This window comes from Corvus hawaiiensis, chromosome 9 (genome assembly GCF_020740725.1).
Source record: "Corvus hawaiiensis isolate bCorHaw1 chromosome 9, bCorHaw1.pri.cur, whole genome shotgun sequence".
Classification (NCBI taxonomy): Eukaryota; Metazoa; Chordata; class Aves; order Passeriformes; family Corvidae; genus Corvus; species Corvus hawaiiensis.
In genome coordinates this window covers 17,508,356-17,527,032 of record NC_063221.1, presented here as the reverse complement: position 1 = coordinate 17,527,032, position 18,677 = coordinate 17,508,356, and the positions used below count along the sequence as shown (strand labels likewise).

The following is an 18,677-nucleotide window of genomic DNA, read 5'->3' as shown; positions in this document are numbered from 1 at the left end:
TGAAGAGCCATAGAAGAGTTTTGCCGCACAGAATTTTGCCTGTTTCTGTCAGAAAGGGTGGTGGGCTTTGGGTGTCCCTGGCCCCGGAAGGAGACCCCCGTTGCTGCAGGACATTCTCAGCGGCTGTGCCGAGTCTGGGGCGCAGCGGGGCGGGAGCTCATCCCGAATGCACCCGCGCGGTACCGCTCTCCAGCATCCCCAGCCCCGCTCCTTCCGCTCGGACCCAGCGGGCGTTGGGGCCACTCCGAGACCCGCACCCCGTCCCACCGAAACCTGCGGTGGGGTTTAAGTTGCCTTTCGCAAGTGTCACCTTCTCTATTTTTATTTTCTAGCAGCCAGCATTAATGGCTTTCTCACTTCCTCCACCTCTTCCAACGGCTCGGGTTATTTAAACGCCGGCACCCGGGGGGGGGGGGGGGGGGGGGGGGGAAGGTTGCTGCCTGTGAGCCGGCACGGCTGCGGCGCCGTACCGAGGAGCTCTGAGGTGGACGGGTACGGCTGCAGTGCCGGGAACTGTCCGCAGGGCCGGTGGGGCGGCTCCGCAGGTGAGCAGAGGGGCTGGGCCGGAGCCGGGCGCGGCGCTTTTGTCCGCCGCAGCTCCCCCGCCCCCGGCCCGTCAGCGGCGCCGCCTGCCTCGCCCCATTGGCTGCGCGGGCGGTAACGTGACACCGGCGGCCAGCGGGGCCCGCCCCAGACGCGCCGGTTGGAGCCGGTGCCTCGCGCTGCGCCGCCGGCTGCCGCGCGGACGGAGCGCGCGGACCCAGCGCCGCTGCGCGGGCGGGCCGGGGGTGGCGGCGGCAGGTAAGGGAGGGGCGGCTGCCGCTGACAGGTGCCCCGCGGCCCCGGCGTGCGAGGGAGGGACGGGTGGAAGGAGGGGGAGCAGCACGGAGCGGGGCTTTCCGAGGGCAGCTCTCGCCGTCCCCGCTTTTCCCGGGCTTGCCCCTCCGCCAGCGGAGCGGGAGGGCGCTGCCGTCTCGCGGGGTGCCCGGCGCCGCTCGTCCGGTGGCCCGGTGAGCCTGCGCGGCGGCCGCCCCTTCCCTCGGCGGCGCCCGGCAGCGGGGCCGCTCACCTGCCGTAGCCCCGCGGGCCGGCCGAGGCGGAGAGGAACTGGGCGCGGGGCGCCGAGCGGGTCTGTGGCCGCCCCGGGGCCCGCGGGCGGGGCTCGGCGAAAACCGCTCTGTGCTTTGCGTAACCGATATCTGCGCGTGTCCTCGGGTGACCCGGGCGCTACAGGTCGCCTGGGGCCGCTTTCCCCCGCCCCGGGCTCCTCCGTCCGGGCGGCAGCTGTCACCCTTCGGCCCCGGGCGTGGAGGCGGCACCTGCCCTCGAGAAAGTGGCAGGCGGGAGCCAAGTCCCAGCCTCCCCGCAAGGGAGAGAAGAGTTAACTCAGTGTTGAGGCCTGACAGTTCTGCGCATCGAACAAGAACCGTCCTATTTGTTGTTGTCTTCCTTTCCTCTGTCTGGCCAATGCATTTCTCGTCTCAGCAACTCTGATCTTGTAGCAGCCCCTTGCGTGGCAGCCTCTCTTTGCGCCCTGGCTGAGTTGCGCGAGTGGCGTCAGGCTGACTTTGTGCCCGTCTGCTCAGGGGTGAAACTCAGGCAGCTTTCCTGGCTTCGGGTCCCTGGTGAATGCTGCAGTTGACCAGTTATGTAGGAGTGATTAAAGTGGACTTCCCTAAAGCTTAATTTTATATTAAGAATGTTATTAATTATGCTGATAAGGTAAACTGTGTTTGATTTGGCCTCTAGTGTGGTCATTTAAAACTATACCTGTGAGGTAGTCCTAGAACAAGCTAAAAGCTATGTGATCACTTCTGGTTTCAAGTATTTAAGCTATAAGCTCTGCTGACTCACAGCTTTCTTTCTTTGTTTGTTGAAAGGATAAGGTAAGGCATCAGTTATTTCAGGTGTCTTGGAATTTTTCCTTACATACCTTCCTCGCGGGGGGGGCAATGAATTAGGCCTTATTGATCTGTATTGTTTAACTTAAACTTTCAAGAGAGCAGTGAAGGAAAAACCCATGAGTATTAAGTAGTGAAATATTACAGTACTTGTAGAATTTATTAAGTATTGTCTATCTATATTGTATGTGTTTTCTTTACTCTGTGTAGCTCAGCTGACAGTGTGGGGAATAGGAGAGTTATCCTAAGGAGCTTTTCTTCAGTATATGTGGCCCTGAGCAGGGCAAAGGACATGAAATGAAATGAGAGCAGAAAGGAGAATGATTATGGCAGAGAACCAGTAGTTAGTATATAATACAGGGGGGTTTTTTTAAGGGTTTTCTTGAGTGTTTAAAGCATTCTGTTGTAGTCAGATAACAAAATGTTTATCAGAGTTTTACATTAGCACATATTATTACATTCTACTGAATTTTACATTGATGTAATGCAATTGACTTTCAACTTCAGCAGGATTCATGTAACTTTTAGGAATTTGCTTGCTCCCTTACACTTTTGAGAGAAGGGAGTTGCTGGTCTGACTTGTATTTGTCCCCTCTTTCAGGGAAACAGGATTTTCATGGGGAGAAAATTGCCTTTTGTTTATTGCAAGTTACCAATACAGCTGTTGTTTGAAGTTAATGAAAGCATGTTGAATAATTTTTAGAGAGGGACCAACAGTGCTAAAGAAACATCCATCAATATTTCAGCATTGTAAAATGAACCTTGTAGAGCAGTATGTCACTGTCAAACAAGTATTTTTCTAAGGGATTTCTGAAGGGGGGTGAAGAGGGAGGGAAATCTTGTCTTGCTTTAGCTGCTGCTGTGCCTGCTCTGCCTGATGCGCTACAGGTAGCAAAAGAGACTGTGGCACCAGTAATACTACTTCAGCTTACAATACCTACTGCTAAAGCCATAAAGCTTTACTCAGCTAGGATTAGGAATGGATGTTTCATGTGACTAAGGGGATAAGGTGTGGTTTATATGGGTCTCAGTGCTGCCTATCTAAACGTTTCACACTGCTCTCTGTATTCTAAGCGCTAACCTGTGGGCTGTATTTATCCTTAGGCATCCTTATAACAGCTGTTCAACTGTTGTCTTGTAAATGGTGTTATTCTGCCAGTTGCTCTTGCAGTTACTCTTTTTAAAGATAAGTTAGCAGTCAGTGCTGCGGTTATGAAGCTATTTGGTTCAGATATCCTAGGTAGCCATGTAGAAGGGTGAGAAATGTAAAGTGGAATTAATATTCTAATGTTTACGTATGTTGTCTTTAATGTTTAAGTGGTATAGGTTATATAATTCCAATTAGAGTTTTACCAGACTTGGTGAGTGGGCTTCAGTGTATTGTACCTATGCATGGGTTTGGGGATTATTTTCCCCAAGAGTTGTTAGTGTGTTACAAATGAGTTCTGGATTTAATTTTTAGCTACTTGAAATCAAATTGCAATTCAGTATTGAACTAAAGTGTCATAATACTTATGAGTAGTTTGCCCAGCTATCTGATTTAAACTTACTGATATGAAAAGGCTGTGTTTTGTAGTGGTGTAGTACCTTGGAAGGAAGGCAGATGATGCAACTCTCAGTAAAGCTGTTACAAATGCAGTTTGAGGTATAGTGCTGACATACCCTCTTCTGATGTACACCTGAGAGGATTCTAGGGTCTTTCAACAATCAGAAGCGAATTGTGGAGAACTTGTTATGGACTATTTTCAATTTAATTCTCATTGGTGTTGTTCTGTTTCAAAATAATGTATTTGCACACACTGAAATAAATTATGTGACTGCATTTCCATCTCAGCTTCTAAGTACATTTGGATGCTGTAAACTGGAATGCAATTTCTTATACTGAAACTGAGAATTTAGTTGACTGTGAGAAACTGAACGGGTTAAAAATGCTGGTAAGGGGTCTAGTGATGCCAGTAAGAATGTGGTAGTAACACAATCTGGTTGCTACTTATTGTTAGTGTAATTTAGACATTGTTACAAACATTTTGTTTCTTTGTGAGATAATACTCTGAATTGTGATTTTAGTTAGCAAAGTTTCAGTTTTGTGGCACAACAGCTACAAAACTGGTCATGTAGTTTATTCAGGCTTAATTAAAGTGACATTGATTTTTTAGAGCTCTTATTTCAAACCCCAGAAAATGTAACCCCTTATTTCCCAGACTTTATTGCTTTAGTTTTCTGGGGAAAATATTAGTATTCTGTGAGTAGTTCAGGTTGTGAAGTATTTACTTAGTTACTTTCTGGTAGCTAAATAAAATCATCTGCATCCAAATATGAGGATCTACTGAGCTAAAATTTAATAATTGCACATTGTGATTTTAATGCTGAAGTATTAGTCCTTTGAACTAATTTTTCCATCTGAATGAAAGCAAAATCTTGGTGTGCATTTGTTGTGTAATCCAAAATATTTGAAGGCGGGAGGGAATTTGAAAATTTTTAACTAAAAACTGTTTCTAGGCTGTGTTTAAATTATTTACAAGATGAACTTTAATTTTCAACCCATGCCAATGCAAGTGTGAAACTGATTATTACTTTTCCAGTGCCTTTGCAGTACAGGAAAACTGTTTTCCAAGTAAGCACTTTTTATTAAACATTAACATTGCTTAAATACTAACTTTGCAGTAACACTGACTGCAAAGTTGGGAAAATTATTGCTTAATTGAAGCAAGATGGGATATGTCAATACTCAAGTGCTTTACTGAACAGGAGTTAAAAGCAGTGTCTGCTTTGCTTCAAATTTTGATTCAGTTTCTTGCAAATATGGAGCTAGATGTTTTTTACTTCAAAGTTCTTAATTGATTCAGGTGATGATAAAACCCTGACTCTTGTTTTTGTAGTTCTTAAACTTGGCTTCATACCCAAGTGTGTTTCTGATAATGCTGCTGTCATTTTTATATCATACTAGTCTAGCCCATAGAGCAATTTCAAATACAAATTCACATTCAGATACAAATACTTTGACTAGTAAAAACATTTTCTCCAGCCCTCTCCTCAAATTAAGTCCAAGGTGTTAAGGATTGTGTTCTAGCTGAAAAAGGCCACAACCTATGCTTCTAGAAAGGCCTGTACTAGTGAGGCCAGCTGTTGGGTCTCTTAAGACAGCCTACTCAAAAAAGGAAATTTTGCGCCGCAGGAGACTTGCACAGCACACTTGGGTTGATGGAAGTACAACGCGTGAACATAGGTCCTGAACTAACTTGGTGTTTGTTCAGGAAACAAAGCAGGATTACTGTGGATTTGCTGTAGAATTCAAGTCTGATCATTTGTTTGTGCTTCTGAAACTTAGCGTTGTCCTAGGAGATGCTTCTGATAAGCACAACAGGGCTTTCAGCTCTCCTGATCCCATGCATATGGGCAGCTCTGAACTGTAGAGTTATGTTCAGGCATGCAGTTGGGACACTGTCACCCAGTATGTGCAGTGGGGAATTTGTCTTTCAGCCCGTTCCGTTTGTTAAAAGAAGAGAAGATGTAGCTGGTTGCTTTGTCCTATTAGTAAATCCGTAATGCAGAGTAATATGAATAGGAAGAGACTTAAGAGACTGAGGGAGTTGTGCAGCCAGATTGCACTCTGCTGGAGGATTGGTAAAGCCTATTCAATTTCCATTTCAAGCAGGCTTGTATTGACTCCAGAGTCTCAAGTTTTTTCTATTCTCACCTGGGGGGGGGGCGGGGCTGGGATTCCTTAAAAAGGTAGTAAGATGGGTTACAGGAGAACTGGCATACAAAGAGTGCCTGAGTTTGCATCAGATATCAATTGGAAATTTATCTGTTCTCATTATTCTGTTCTAGCTGTTTAGACCAAACATCTAGAATCAAGTGTTTCAGCTTGTCAGGCTGGCTGTCAAGAGTAACTGTCTTTCCCGTTAAACAAGATGAAAACCTGCCGCTTCTGAGAGGAGATATGAGCCGCTACTGAAAATCCAAATCAGCTTTCCAATGTCAGAACTAATAGAGTGAAATCAGATGTGTTTCTGTATTGCTGCCCTGATAATTATATTTTCCTAGATGCAATTAAGTTCTTGTCTGTGGAAGTAATAATATTCCCTTCTAGAAAGTTCTCCATTAATCTTATGCAGCGTCAGGAAAACTTAAAACTAAAAGACTATTTTTTGACCATTCTTAAATCTTGTAGCTATATTTGTACATGGTAATAATTATCTTGCAGGGACAGAATATATTTGGTGTATATTTTTTGTGACCTCAGTTGCAGTTTCCATTCTCAACACCTGCTATCCTGAGGCAATACTGCTTGGTCTTAGCAGTCTATAAATGTTGAAAAAACATCAGCATCCTTTTTTTGGCCAAATGATGAAATTTTAAGTTATTGTACTAGATAACTGTTCATATTTTAGAAACAGAATTATTCTAGGTAGAATGAGGACTACAAATACAAGTTAATATTTCTGAGATTGGACAGAGGTGATAACTGTCTGACTACTATTAGAAAAAGGAAAAGTGTGTGTGCTTCCAGCTCTCAGAACCTAATAGAAGCTTAGTACAATCCAGAACAGTCTCTCTAAATACTTAGTAAGAAATTATTACTGTATAATATTCTTCATTTAAATACTTCTTAGAGAATAGCAGAAATGTTACCATGATTTTACAGTTGCGAAGTTTGAGTTGGAAAGAAGTAAAATTACTTGCATGAAGCGATCCAGCTGTCAGAAGTTATTAATTAAATATTGGGATGAAACAAGATATGTCTCTATTGTATGATCAATACAAAGCACTCTCTTCTGAACAGGTGCTTGTGTTGATATTCATTGTAGTCAGTATTTTAGAGGCTGATATGTCTCTTAAGTTTAACTTATAACCTTAATTTATATATTTTAAAAATGCATCTCTGATCTTGGAAATAGTACTGAGACAGTAAAGCTGTACAAAAGAGTGCTTACTAGAAATGCTCACATTTGATTTGGAGTCCAGATTCTGCTTGGTTCATTAGGGATCTTAGAAAGCACCATGGCTATGAATGGAGTGGTAGGTTCTGGACAAGTAGACAGCTTGTTCTCAAAGAGATCCATCATGGTGATGCAATTACATGAAAAAAAAGCTGGTCTACTGTTCATTTTACTGTATTTTTTTACCATTAGTAGGCTTATCTATTTAACACTGTAACATACTTGTTCAGAAACTTAGGTTTGTACCTACTTACTAATTTTTCTCCATTTTATTTTGTAGGGTTTTTGTGTAAACTGTTTGTCTCACCTATCTCTTTGCTTTTAAACTTGGGTTTAAACTGAATCTTTTCCTCACTAGTACAGGCCTTTCTAGAAGCATAGGTTGTGGCCTTTTTCAGCTAGAACACAATCCTTAACACCTTGGACTTAATTTGAGGAGAGGGCTGGAGAAAGTGTTTTTACTAGTCAAAGTATTTGTATCTGAATGTGAATTTGTATTTGAAATTGCTCTATGGGCTAGACTAGTATGATATAAAAAGCACACAACATAACTTTTAAATACAAATTTTATAATGCAACTTCATTACAGAGTTTAATCTTCAAAGTAGTTGACTTGTTTTTACCCTCCCATCTGCTATTGAGAATTAAGTTTAAGTAACTTCATGCACTTGGGCAGACCTAACAGATGTGATTCAGTACCTATAACGTGGCCCACAGGTATGTAATTTTAATAACTTAGGCAACTGGAATGTTTGAATGTAGTCCATCTCCCTAGTGAGTGTTGGACCAATGACATATTTTACAAAGTTTACCTCTGAACTGGCCTTCCTTGAATAGAGAAAACGCTCAATACTTGCATATCAATAATACTTAATGCAAAGTTAATGTGGCTCAAGGAAGACATTGGTCTGTTTTGGAGTGCTGCAGGCATAGGAAAGAAATGCATAATGTAATGTATCTAATCCTGCACAGTCAGATTTCAGGAGTAAGTCTTGTGCTTGTAAAGCAAATCAAATTGGAGTAAAGCATATTTTCAATTAAGATTAGACTGCAACTTTATAAAGACTTTAGACTAGGTAAAGTATTTTTCTTGCATTAAGTGTACCAGAGAGAAAAAAAGGTGAAACTGCCTTTAAGTTGTTTTTAGACCTTTTGTGTTGAACCTGGGAATGTTCAAGCTTTTAGATAGTTGAGGAAACCGAAATATATTTGCCATGTTCTAGTCTTGTTTTTCTCAGCTTGAGGAAAATATGGCAGTGGTAGAGTGAGGTAGTAGTTGCTTAATTTTAAGGGGTTTTTTTAATCAACTTATGTGCTGTGCAGTTAACTCTGAAGCAGTAGCAGAGAAGGGTAAGTCTTGTGAAGTAAAAATATTAGTGTAGCCCAACTTACTAAATTTTAAACTATGCTTGCAGTTTTTTCCCTCAGAAATTACTTGGCTATATAGACTCATGTAAGCCTTCCCGAGAGAGCAAGGACTGATTCTTAAGCAGCATAAAACTTTGCTATTACTATTCTATAACTTATGTTCAGCTGTCTTGAGAGCAGGAGTGTTTAAGAAGGGCAAGGGCCTCTAGCCAGTCCAGGTACAGATCATTGAGATTGTCTGTAGTTGTAATTTCTGAGTATTTGGAAGGACTTTGGGTCTTTGATTATTTGAGAGGTTGATATGGCAAACTTGTAATAATGTTAGTGTAGTGTTGAAGATCCAGTGGTTGAGGAATATGGTGGTTATTGTAGAGTGTGGGAATGTCTTCGGGTTTGTTTTAAATACAAAAGGATAATCACTTATACATGTTTAATTGTCACCTGTGATCTCCTTCAGAATGAGCTGAAAAGAAGCTTTCTCTAATCTTGTTTGTGTTGTTCTGCATTCAGTGGAATGCAGATTCAAAACCACAGTCCCTATCAAAAAGGTCCTACAGCTGAGTCTGTGCGTGCACACAGGTGACCAAAGTACAGATTCTGAAAGACCATGTATCACTGCTTGAAAAAGGGAGAGGCAGTTATGTAAATGCTTCTGCTACGAGTAACTATGGCAGTATCATTCTTTATGGAGTCACTTGCACCAGAACTCTTGCACTACCTGGCTATTCATTGTTTACAGAGTACTTGAGAAAGGAAGCAGTAACGTGCCAATAAAAGGAGCAGTTTTTGCCAGGAAAGATCTGTTTTGGTGATGCGTGTGTATGGGTAAAATTTGTTTATTTTTTTTTCCCTTTGGGAATTTTCATGAGGATTTATTTGCAAGTGGAGGTTCAGGCTGTGCATGTGAAACCATAAGCAGGTACTGGGAATCTCATAGGGGAGTCTCAAAACTGCCTATGAAGCCAAACTGATTGTGTGTTTAGTTTATTATTGGACTTAATTTTCCATCCAAAACTTGAGAAGAAAAAGTGATCTATTTAAATTAGGTAGAAGCTAAGTTAGTACTGTAGTTCAGGAAGGACTTTTGATAGAAAATTGATAAAACAGCTACAGTACATAGTGTGTCAGCATCTCCTTATCTAATTTGAGAAGCAACTGCAAGAGTCTAAAGAGACTGGCTGAAAACTTGGTGGCTGTGTTTGAGGGGGAGGGAAAAAAAGCAAGTCAGGGGCCATGGGAATTCCTGTCAAGGTATGCTTTAGTTGTATAAATCTATCTTGATTAAATTAGTGTGTTGGAAACACAAGTTAAATACCCTTGAGGGAGGACAAGAAAGGCAGTTGCCTTGCTGCAAAGATATCCCTAACTAAATGTGCCTAAAAATTATGTGAGCAATGACCAAATGACAGAGTAATGCAATGCCAAGTACCCTTTTGGCAGCTGGGGGTGGTGGTGGGTATCTGATGCTTATAAATAATATTTTTCAAAATGAGAGCCTTTTACTCACATTCTGGATATGTTTCTGTTGATCAGATTTAGTAAGTCTTGAAGTAACTAAAAATTACCTAGATATTAGTGATCTTTTTTACTTTATTTTTCTGGCCTGTGTCTCTGTATTGGTCTGGCGTAACTCTCCTGAAGTCATCATTTTGCCTGGGGCTAAACTTCATTCTCTCTTCTTCTAAGAAAGATTGCCAATTGAGTTAGGCCACTTTGAAAAGCTTTTATGGCTTTGATATGGGTTGAAAGCTGCTGGAGATGAGGTTTATCAAATCCATTACAGTTCAGTGTTATTCCATTTGATTAGTCACTTTTGGCATACAGATAGGATTTGAAAGAAAAATGTCTTCAACAAAATTATTATCAATAATTCACATGTTTACATTACAGTTGTTTATACTGTGTGCTCCTCCAATGGGAAGCTGTATTTCATACACATAGAACTGTAATAGATACACCTGCTTCATTGGAAGGCTTCAGAAAGTAGCCCTTCACCAGACCAGATTTCAAGTATTTAAATACTCAATACTGTGACATTTACTTCCTGCTCAAAAGTGTTATAATACCACAGCAAGGATGTAGTCTTTTTTCTGGAATCTCTGATGGAGACTAACAGCTTTCCATTGCAAGGCAGAGAGGTGACAAAGCATTTTTTAGAAACAGACTTCACAAAGTTACATGAGTTAGTCTCACCCTGAGTTCTCAATCTGTACAAAAACAAAACACTTTTTTTTTTTAATTAGCATTACATCATTGGTTGAAAAAGGTGTACTGAGTGGTGCAAGCTCTCAAGTATACCAATATGCTTTTGACAGAATTGGCTTAAGTTTCATTTTCTGTTTTCCTTTTTGTAAATTTTAGGGAAAATACTTTATCAAAGAGTGTTAACTGTTTTATTGTACTCTGAATTTTGTCCTTCGTACTGAAAAGGTATGCCTTATTCCCCAAGGAATATATTACTTACTCCTGTAAGCATTTAGTTACATGAATCATCCTAAAACATTAGTATCTCCCCAAGTCCCTGATGAGGTTTACATGTTTGTCAGGAAAAGAATTGCTCCCATACTCATGTTCAGTAGACCTTTCACACTATGTTAAACTCTCAGCCAACTTAGTGATAATTTTGACTTTTTGAGTGTTTTTCTTGATTAAAAATTTGCTATTTTTACCTTTTGATCTTACTTTTTTTCATCGTTCAATATATTCATCTCTTAGTGTGTTCTTTACAACTTCAACAGAGGTCCCAAGTCTTTCATTTTTATAACAAAGTTCAAGTAAGAAGAATTGACTGGTTTTAATTTGAAGTTGGAAGTGGAAAAAAAAGTTTATTTTCTTCTGTTTACATTCAAATCAAGCATGTTTGGCTTGAGTCAAGATGTGATCCAGGTATTCTTTGCAGAATGAAAGCCTTAATTTGAATGGGTTTAGTATCTCTTTGTGCTTTTATACCAACAAATTTATATTCAAACCACAAGAATTATATCAAAAGATCTCATTTTAAAGGCATTTGAGATGTGCTTTTGGAAGTTGAGGTGGAGTGATTGAAGGAATTGCTATTTCCCAGCTGTGTAGAGTATCTCAGCTGCAGAACTTTTAACTTTACTTAAATGCAATAACTGTTGAGCTTTTTTTTCTAAGCTTTTAGTGCTCAGAAAGGGGACAGTGAGAGAGGCCAATACTTTATCTCTACTTTAGGAAAAGCAACTTTCAGATAGTGAACAAGTAAATAATTTGAAGGGGGTGGTATCTTTTAGGTCCTTAGATCTTTTACTCTTAGAATGTTTGCTCTCTAAAATGCTGTTGTGGAAGGAGTAATGAGCTACTGTTCTAATACTCACAGTTTTTGGACCAAATATTTCACAATCTTATGACAATTTATTTTCCTTCCAGGAGTGTATTGTAACCATCCAGTCCTTATTCAGCTGCTTTCCCTTGGGTGGGCCTGGTAAGTTTTTGTATTTTATTATAAATAGCTTTGTCAGTGCAAGAAGGGTTAATTTATTTTCAGTCGTTCTTTCCACTTGAATGTGGAGTAAGAATAAGGTTCAGCTATTGTTTGACTTTTTGTAACAGTTTGTCAGCTCTGTTTAAAATTGAAATGTACAGTACCAACATATTATAAATGAGAACCAGCATGTGCCCAGGTGGCCAAGAAGGCCAGTGGCCTGGCCTGTATCAAAAACAGTGTAGCCAGGGGGACCAGGGCAGTTCCCCGGGTTGGGAACTTGTGAGGTCCCAACTCGAGTGCTGTGTCCAGTTCTGGGCCCCACGTGACAAGAAAGACAGTGAGGGGCTGGAGTGAGCCCAGAGAAGGACAGTGGAGCTGGGGAAGGGTCTGGAGCACAAGTTCTGTGAGGAGCAGCTGGGGGAGCTCAGCCTGGAGAAAAGGAGGATCAGGGGGAACTTACCAGTCTCTACAACTGCCTGAAAAGGAGGGTGTAGCCTGGTGGGGGTCAGTTTCCCAAGTAACAAGTTCATAGTTGTTTGGGGGAAAAAATTACTTCCTCATTGAAATAGGGCTAGCTGTAGGCAGTTTCCCCTCGGTGTTTGGGGATTTTTGTGTTGATGTAACTGCAAAGCTTTTATTTCGCATTCTGCATGATCACATAGGAGTACAGACTGTTCCATTTCATGTAGCTGTAGCAATGCAGAGCTTAATGGATGCACAATGAGGCAGCAGTTCTAATGCAAGCTGAAATGTTTGCTCTTTATTTAGGTTAAGGTATTGCAAATAAGTATATTCAATATTTTCTCCATCCAGAATGAAGACAAATGTAAAGATGGCATGTCCGAGGAATTTTAAAAGGTGTAGACCTCCTGACTGAGCAGTGCTGTGTTTTTTATTCTCTTTAATTAGTAAAGTAAGTATGAATCAAACCTATGCTTCTGAGAGTTAAATGTGTCACTTACATATATATAAACAGCAATATTGAACAACAATAAATTGTGCCACCTTAATTTTTATTCTGCCAATATGCTTAATTCTCTTGATGGGAGAAGATGGGGAATTATACATAAGAATATGTAATACAAAATGCCTTTTGGGGAATTTGTATATTTTTAACTGGGTAGAATTATTTAATCTGGTAGAAAGTTCTAAATTACAAGAGTCATCATGTTAATGTACCACTCTGATTTTGGAATTCTTCATAAATAAGAAATCACTTATGTAAGTCAATGATGGTAGTGAAGGCCTGCTTTAACTTATACCTGCTTGTTGCTTCTACTGGAGCAGTGCCCAATTGTTTGGTTAAAATATACCTTCTCCTAATCTCTCGTGCTAGTTTCGCTCTCTAAGTTTTTGCATTCCAAGTACCTTTCCTTAAAATAAATCCATGAGATGATGACTGGGGTCAGGTCCCAGAAGTTCTTGGATCCTTTCACTATGCTCTGGAGTCCAAGCCACATGTTACACGTATTTAAGACTGTGAAAACGGTAATAAACTTCAAGTATTTAATGGTGAGATAAATTGTTTTTAACAATTATCTAAGAATGTCTTTTCTTTTTTCTTCTACCAGCTGCTGTTCTCTCACAGGTGAAAGTCATGATCACGCTAACAGAACTCAAATGCTTAGCAGATGCCCAGTCATCCTACCACATACTAAAACCATGGTGGGATGTCTTCTGGTATTACCTCACCATGATAATGCTGCTACTTGCTGTGCTTGCTGGGGCTCTCCAGCTTACTCAAACCAGAGTATTGTGTTGTCTTCCTTGCAAGCTAGAATTTGACAATCATTGTGCTGTGCCTTGGGATTTAGTTAAAGCCAACCTTAACATGTCAGCTAGCTCGACAGCACCGATAATCATCCCGCTTAAAATCCAGAATTATCTCCATCGGCAGCAGTATTCCTACATTGATGCAGTATGTTATGAGCGACAACTTCACTGGTTTGCCAAATTTTTTCCATACCTAGTGCTTTTGCATACCTTTATTTTTGCGGCTTGCAGTAATTTCTGGCTTTACTATCCTAGTACAAGTTCCAGGCTTGAGCACTTTGTAGCTGTTCTTCAGAAGTGTTTTGACTCTCCGTGGACAACGCGTGCCCTCTCAGAAACAGTTGCTGAGCAGTCTGCGAGGAAGTTGCCGATAGCCAAATCAAAAACAGTGATTTCATCACCTCAGTGTTCAGGAGACATAGGGGCCAGCAGACAGTCCCTGCCATATTCACAACCTGGCTTGGAAACAACTGGAAGAGAAAATTCAAGTGTTCTTGATAAAAAAGAAGGGGAACAAGCTAAAGCTATATTTGAAAAAGTGAAGAAATTCAGAGTACATGCCGAAGAAAAGGATGTCGTATACACAGTGTATATGAAACAGATTATAGTGAAAGTCTTTGTAGTTGTCATAATAGTAATTTATGTCCCCTACTATTTATCCTTTATTACACTTGAAATTGATTGTGTGGTTAATGTTCAAGCCTTTACAGGCTACAAAAGGTACCAGTGTGTTTATTCGCTAGCAGAAATTTTTAAAGTTTTGGCTTCATTTTATGTTGTTTTAGTGATCTTCTATGGGTTAACTTGTACTTACAGTTTGTGGTGGATGTTAAGAAGTTCACTTAAGCAATACTCTTTTGAGAAGTTGAGAGAGAAAAGTAATTACACTGATATACCTGATGTAAAGAATGACTTTGCATTTATTCTTCACTTGGCAGATCAGTATGATCCTCTTTATTCCCAGCGATTCTCAATATTCCTGTCTGATTTGAGTGAGAACGAACTCAAACAGATAAATCTTAACAATGAATGGTCAGTGGAAAAACTGAAAAATAAACTAGTAAGAAATTCCCAAGACAAGACTGAACTTCACCTTTTCATGTTAAATGGTCTTCCAGACAGTGTCTTTGAACTGACAGAAATAGAAGTCCTAAGCCTGGAACTTATTCCCGAAGCCAAACTTCCTTCAGCTGTGACCCAGCTTGTCAATCTCAAAGAACTCAATGTTTATCATTCATCACTAACGATGGATTATCCAGCAGTCAACTTTTTAGAAGAAAATCTGAAAACCTTGCGTTTGAAATCTAGTGAGATGGGAAGAATTCCGTTTTGGGTCTTTCATCTAAAAAACCTGCAAGAATTGTGCTTAACAGGATATTTCATGCTAGATCATCACAACTCCATATACAATGATGGCTTTCAGGGGCTAAAAAATCTGAGATCCATTCACTTAAAAAACAACCTTTCCCGTATACCTCAAGTGATTACAGATCTTCTGCCTTCTTTACAACACTTGTCTATCAACAATGAGGGAAATAAGCTGATAGTGCTAAATAACCTGAAGAAGCTGGTAAACCTGAGAACCTTGGAATTAATCTGCTGCGATTTAGAGCGCATTCCCCATTCCATTTTTACCCTAAACAATTTGCATGAAATTGACTTAAAAGAAAATAACCTCAGAACAGTGGAAGAAATAATTAGTTTCCAACATCTTAAAAATCTTTCTTGCTTAAAATTGTGGCACAACAGTATTTCATATGTCCCAGTGCAGATTGGTGCATTATCAAACCTGGAACAGTTGTATCTAAATTATAATAATATTAAGAATGTTCCATTGCAGCTATTTCTCTGTAGAAAGTTACACTATTTGGATCTTAGCTATAATAAGCTAACCTCCATCCCTGAAGAAATTGGTTATCTGACCAACCTGCAGTACTTGGCTTTGACAAAAAACCACGTAAGTAGAACTTTGAATTACTACTCAAAACCAAAAATAGATATTTAACCTACTATTTCTTCTGGAACTGCCTCTAGCTTGAAGTGCTTTTGTGGTATTCATGATTAAAGCAAACCCAGAAAAAAGGGGTGGTGCTTGTTTAATTACTAAAGCTTTGGAATCAGCAAAGCTCACCTAATACTATCCTGGTTTGTAGCAGCTTAAGGACTTTGGTCCAGAGACAGTATAGGTTAGCATGGCTGCAGAAACGCATCTTTCCTTGCCCTGCAGCTGTCAATCCTATGTAGTATTTTAATGGAAGTGAACAGCATTTAATTTTTACCTTAAAATGTCAAACTGAAAGCTAATCAGCAGCTGGTTGATAAGCAGCTCAGGTGTATGATGGGGAAGAGGGAAATAATTATGGTTGGTAACCTCATCAGCAGTGCTAAACTCTCTGGTTCATTAGTGTGGGGCTCAGGCTTGTGACTTCTTTTGAGGCTTATAATTGTTTTCATTGGTGAGGCTTGTTTTGGATGTTACATGTCAGTAGAGTGGGCCAAGATTACTGTACTGCACAGGTAACTGCTTGTACAGATTTCACAACACAGGAGCTGCTAATGTCTCTCCACAGCCTGTGCTTGTTCTTAAGCGATTCTCAGGAGACAGTGGGCTCTTCCTCTCCCCTGCCCCCTGCGCTCCTCTGCATGCACGCATGGATGTGCTCCCCCTTCCAGGCTTGGTGTGTGCCAGGAGCTAAGCAGCTTTGTAACAAAACAGGTATAATAAAACCATTGTAGTGCTCTCAAGCACTTGATCACATAATGATAGAGAAATTACAGTCTTCCTTTTCCTTTCATAAACTAAGAGGGATTTTTACCCTAAAATAAAAACTGGAAATGTCAAAACATGCAGCTGTACCTAGGCTAACAACTTCTAATGTACTTTATTTTTGTTCTTCTCTTTTCTTTTTCTAGATTGAAATGCTGCCTGATGGATTATTTCAGTGCAAAAAGCTGCAATTTCTTCTTCTGGGAAATAACAGTCTGATGAATTTGTCCCCTTTTGTGGGTCAGCTACTGAATCTTGTTCACTTAGAGCTCATTGGAAACTATCTTGAATCCCTTCCTGCTGAACTGGAAGAATGTCAGTTCTTAAAGCGAAATAATCTAATTGTAGAAGAAAGGTTGTTAAAAACACTTCCCCCTCGTGTAAGAGAGCGTTTGCAGGCATGCTCAGATAAGTCCTAAGTTTAAAATGAAACTCTGCATCATTGCATTCTACAAGTCTTGCTTAATATATCTCTAAAAATCTGTATATGTAGAGAGGAGTGAAGGAAAGAGAGCAATTTACAAATCAGTCTTAAATGCATTGAACTGAGTCGATTGTATTGGAAAAGAAAATTTTACTTAGATTCAAATAAAAGATGCAGCCTTTTACAGGTAAACATGTTTGAAAATTTTAGAACATGAATTGTTTAGGTTCTACTGATTGAAATAATTCAGCTAAATGTTTATGGTAGTATTGATATGGAAGAGGTGATTGCCTGGCTATAGTGAGAGTGTATATACTTTTTTCCTATGAGAATTTTTTCTGTTGATAGTGATGATTTTAAACAGTTTCATCTCCTGCCATATGAGGTCTAAGAACTGTCTGGAATTAGTTTCTAAATATGAATTCTTCTCTAACTTAGGATGTATTAAATTAAGAGCTTAAACTATTTGAGCAGTTTATTTGCATGGGGTATACTGAAAGTAATTTTTCATCATAACTTAATTTTTAAAAGCTTTTGACAAGTACTAAGCATTAATTCTATAATTGTGGAAGATGCCATTTGAATCTTACTATTAAATACCTAGAACTGGTTTCAGCATTTTGTCTTAAAAATAGTAAATACAAAATTAATTGTTGCCTAGAAATTGGGAAGAATCAGAAGAATCTGAAGTGACTGTTGTGCGCATGTCCTAGAGAACCAATCTTACATTACTGATCTTCAGAGACAGTGATGGCAAACAGAACACAATATAGTTGCAAAGTTGTCTTCGGTATGTTGTGAGCATCACAGGTTTTAGTGTAGTGTATGTTTCTGATTAATATTTTTATAACTTCTCATTACTGACTGCCTCAGTGCAGCTTCTCCACACCCAGTTATTGCGGAGAGGATGAAGGACATTTGTATTAGATAGGGACAGAAGGACACAGATAAAACAAACTAAATAATCACACATCTTATATGCACTTAGGAGGAAAAGACAGGAAGCATTATAAGCTTTGCCTCTTCTAGGGATGTAATAATTTCATAAATCATAGTGGTGGGATAAACTCTTATGCCATCCTTAATACTTGCAAAACTGGATGGAAATAAAACGTTTCCTGACTTCATTCTTCTGCTGTGCGCTGTTTTATTATATTTGAAGTCTTAATTGTCATGATGTTTATCATGTTCACTAAAAACATAAGTTATGCCCCTGGGGAAGGAACAGGTTAGCATGCTTTCCAAAAACATACTTTAAAACTTAACATAGTACAAAAAGTTTTGGAAAACTAATCTCAATTATGGGATTAATAAACAGATGAAGTAAACTGTGCCCTTAATGACTTTGTGTTCAAGAAATGTGCTAACAGACTGTATTCCAGTTTGTAATAACAAATCATCACAGATAAAACTAATTTTAGTATTAGACTACTTTTAGTCATCTCTTGCTCCCATTCCACTGCCAGTTTTGTGGAGTGTGAAGTTTATTTTGAAAGAAAATGCCCAAACAAATCTGATCAACATGAAAGTAGATGTCTTTGCAGGAGCAGTGCAAGAGGTGCATGTTTATCCACTGTACTGATGGCATTCCAAAGACCTTTGTAGTGGGAGCACTTTTCTTCTCAGGGAACCAAAATGTGGTAAAACTATTGCTTTCTATGTAGTTCTAGAAATGTTTAAACTGGTTAGTTGTGTTTATGTGCAGACTAGTGCTGCTGGAACAGTGTTTCATAATGTCCGTATGTAACTCCTCCAAACTCTGTCAACTAATTTTGAGTTGTATAACAGTCCCATAGGAATTGACATAGTTCACCAACAGAGCTAGTACATGTGATTAAACCACAGTGCATTGATTTACACCCCTGTGGCAAAACTTGTGTTAATAATTGCAATAGGCCTGTCTGGACTTCATAACTTAACATTAAAGAACACTTTATGCCAGAATTTGACATGTTATACTTGCAGTCTAATAATTTATATCAGATTAAATGAGCATTTTCTTTAAAGCTTTTTTTCTGAATTGGAAGGCTTTGTTGAAAAAGTTAAATCAGCA

The 18,677-nt window shown here is 39.7% G+C and overlaps 1 protein-coding gene across 1 annotated transcript; it reads left to right on the top strand.

Annotated features, from left to right (window-relative positions):
• Positions 1 to 727: 727 nt before the first annotated feature.
• LRRC8B (leucine rich repeat containing 8 VRAC subunit B) lies at positions 728 to 17,751 on the top strand. Its single transcript, XM_048312852.1, has 5 exons — positions 728 to 801; positions 11,603 to 11,657; positions 12,474 to 12,573; positions 13,232 to 15,390; positions 16,347 to 17,751. The coding sequence occupies exons 4-5, from the start codon at positions 13,258 to 13,260 to the stop codon at positions 16,617 to 16,619; spliced, it is 2,406 nt and encodes an 801-aa protein (XP_048168809.1). The 5' UTR covers positions 728 to 801; positions 11,603 to 11,657; positions 12,474 to 12,573; positions 13,232 to 13,257; the 3' UTR covers positions 16,620 to 17,751.
• Positions 17,752 to 18,677: the final 926 nt, after the last annotated feature.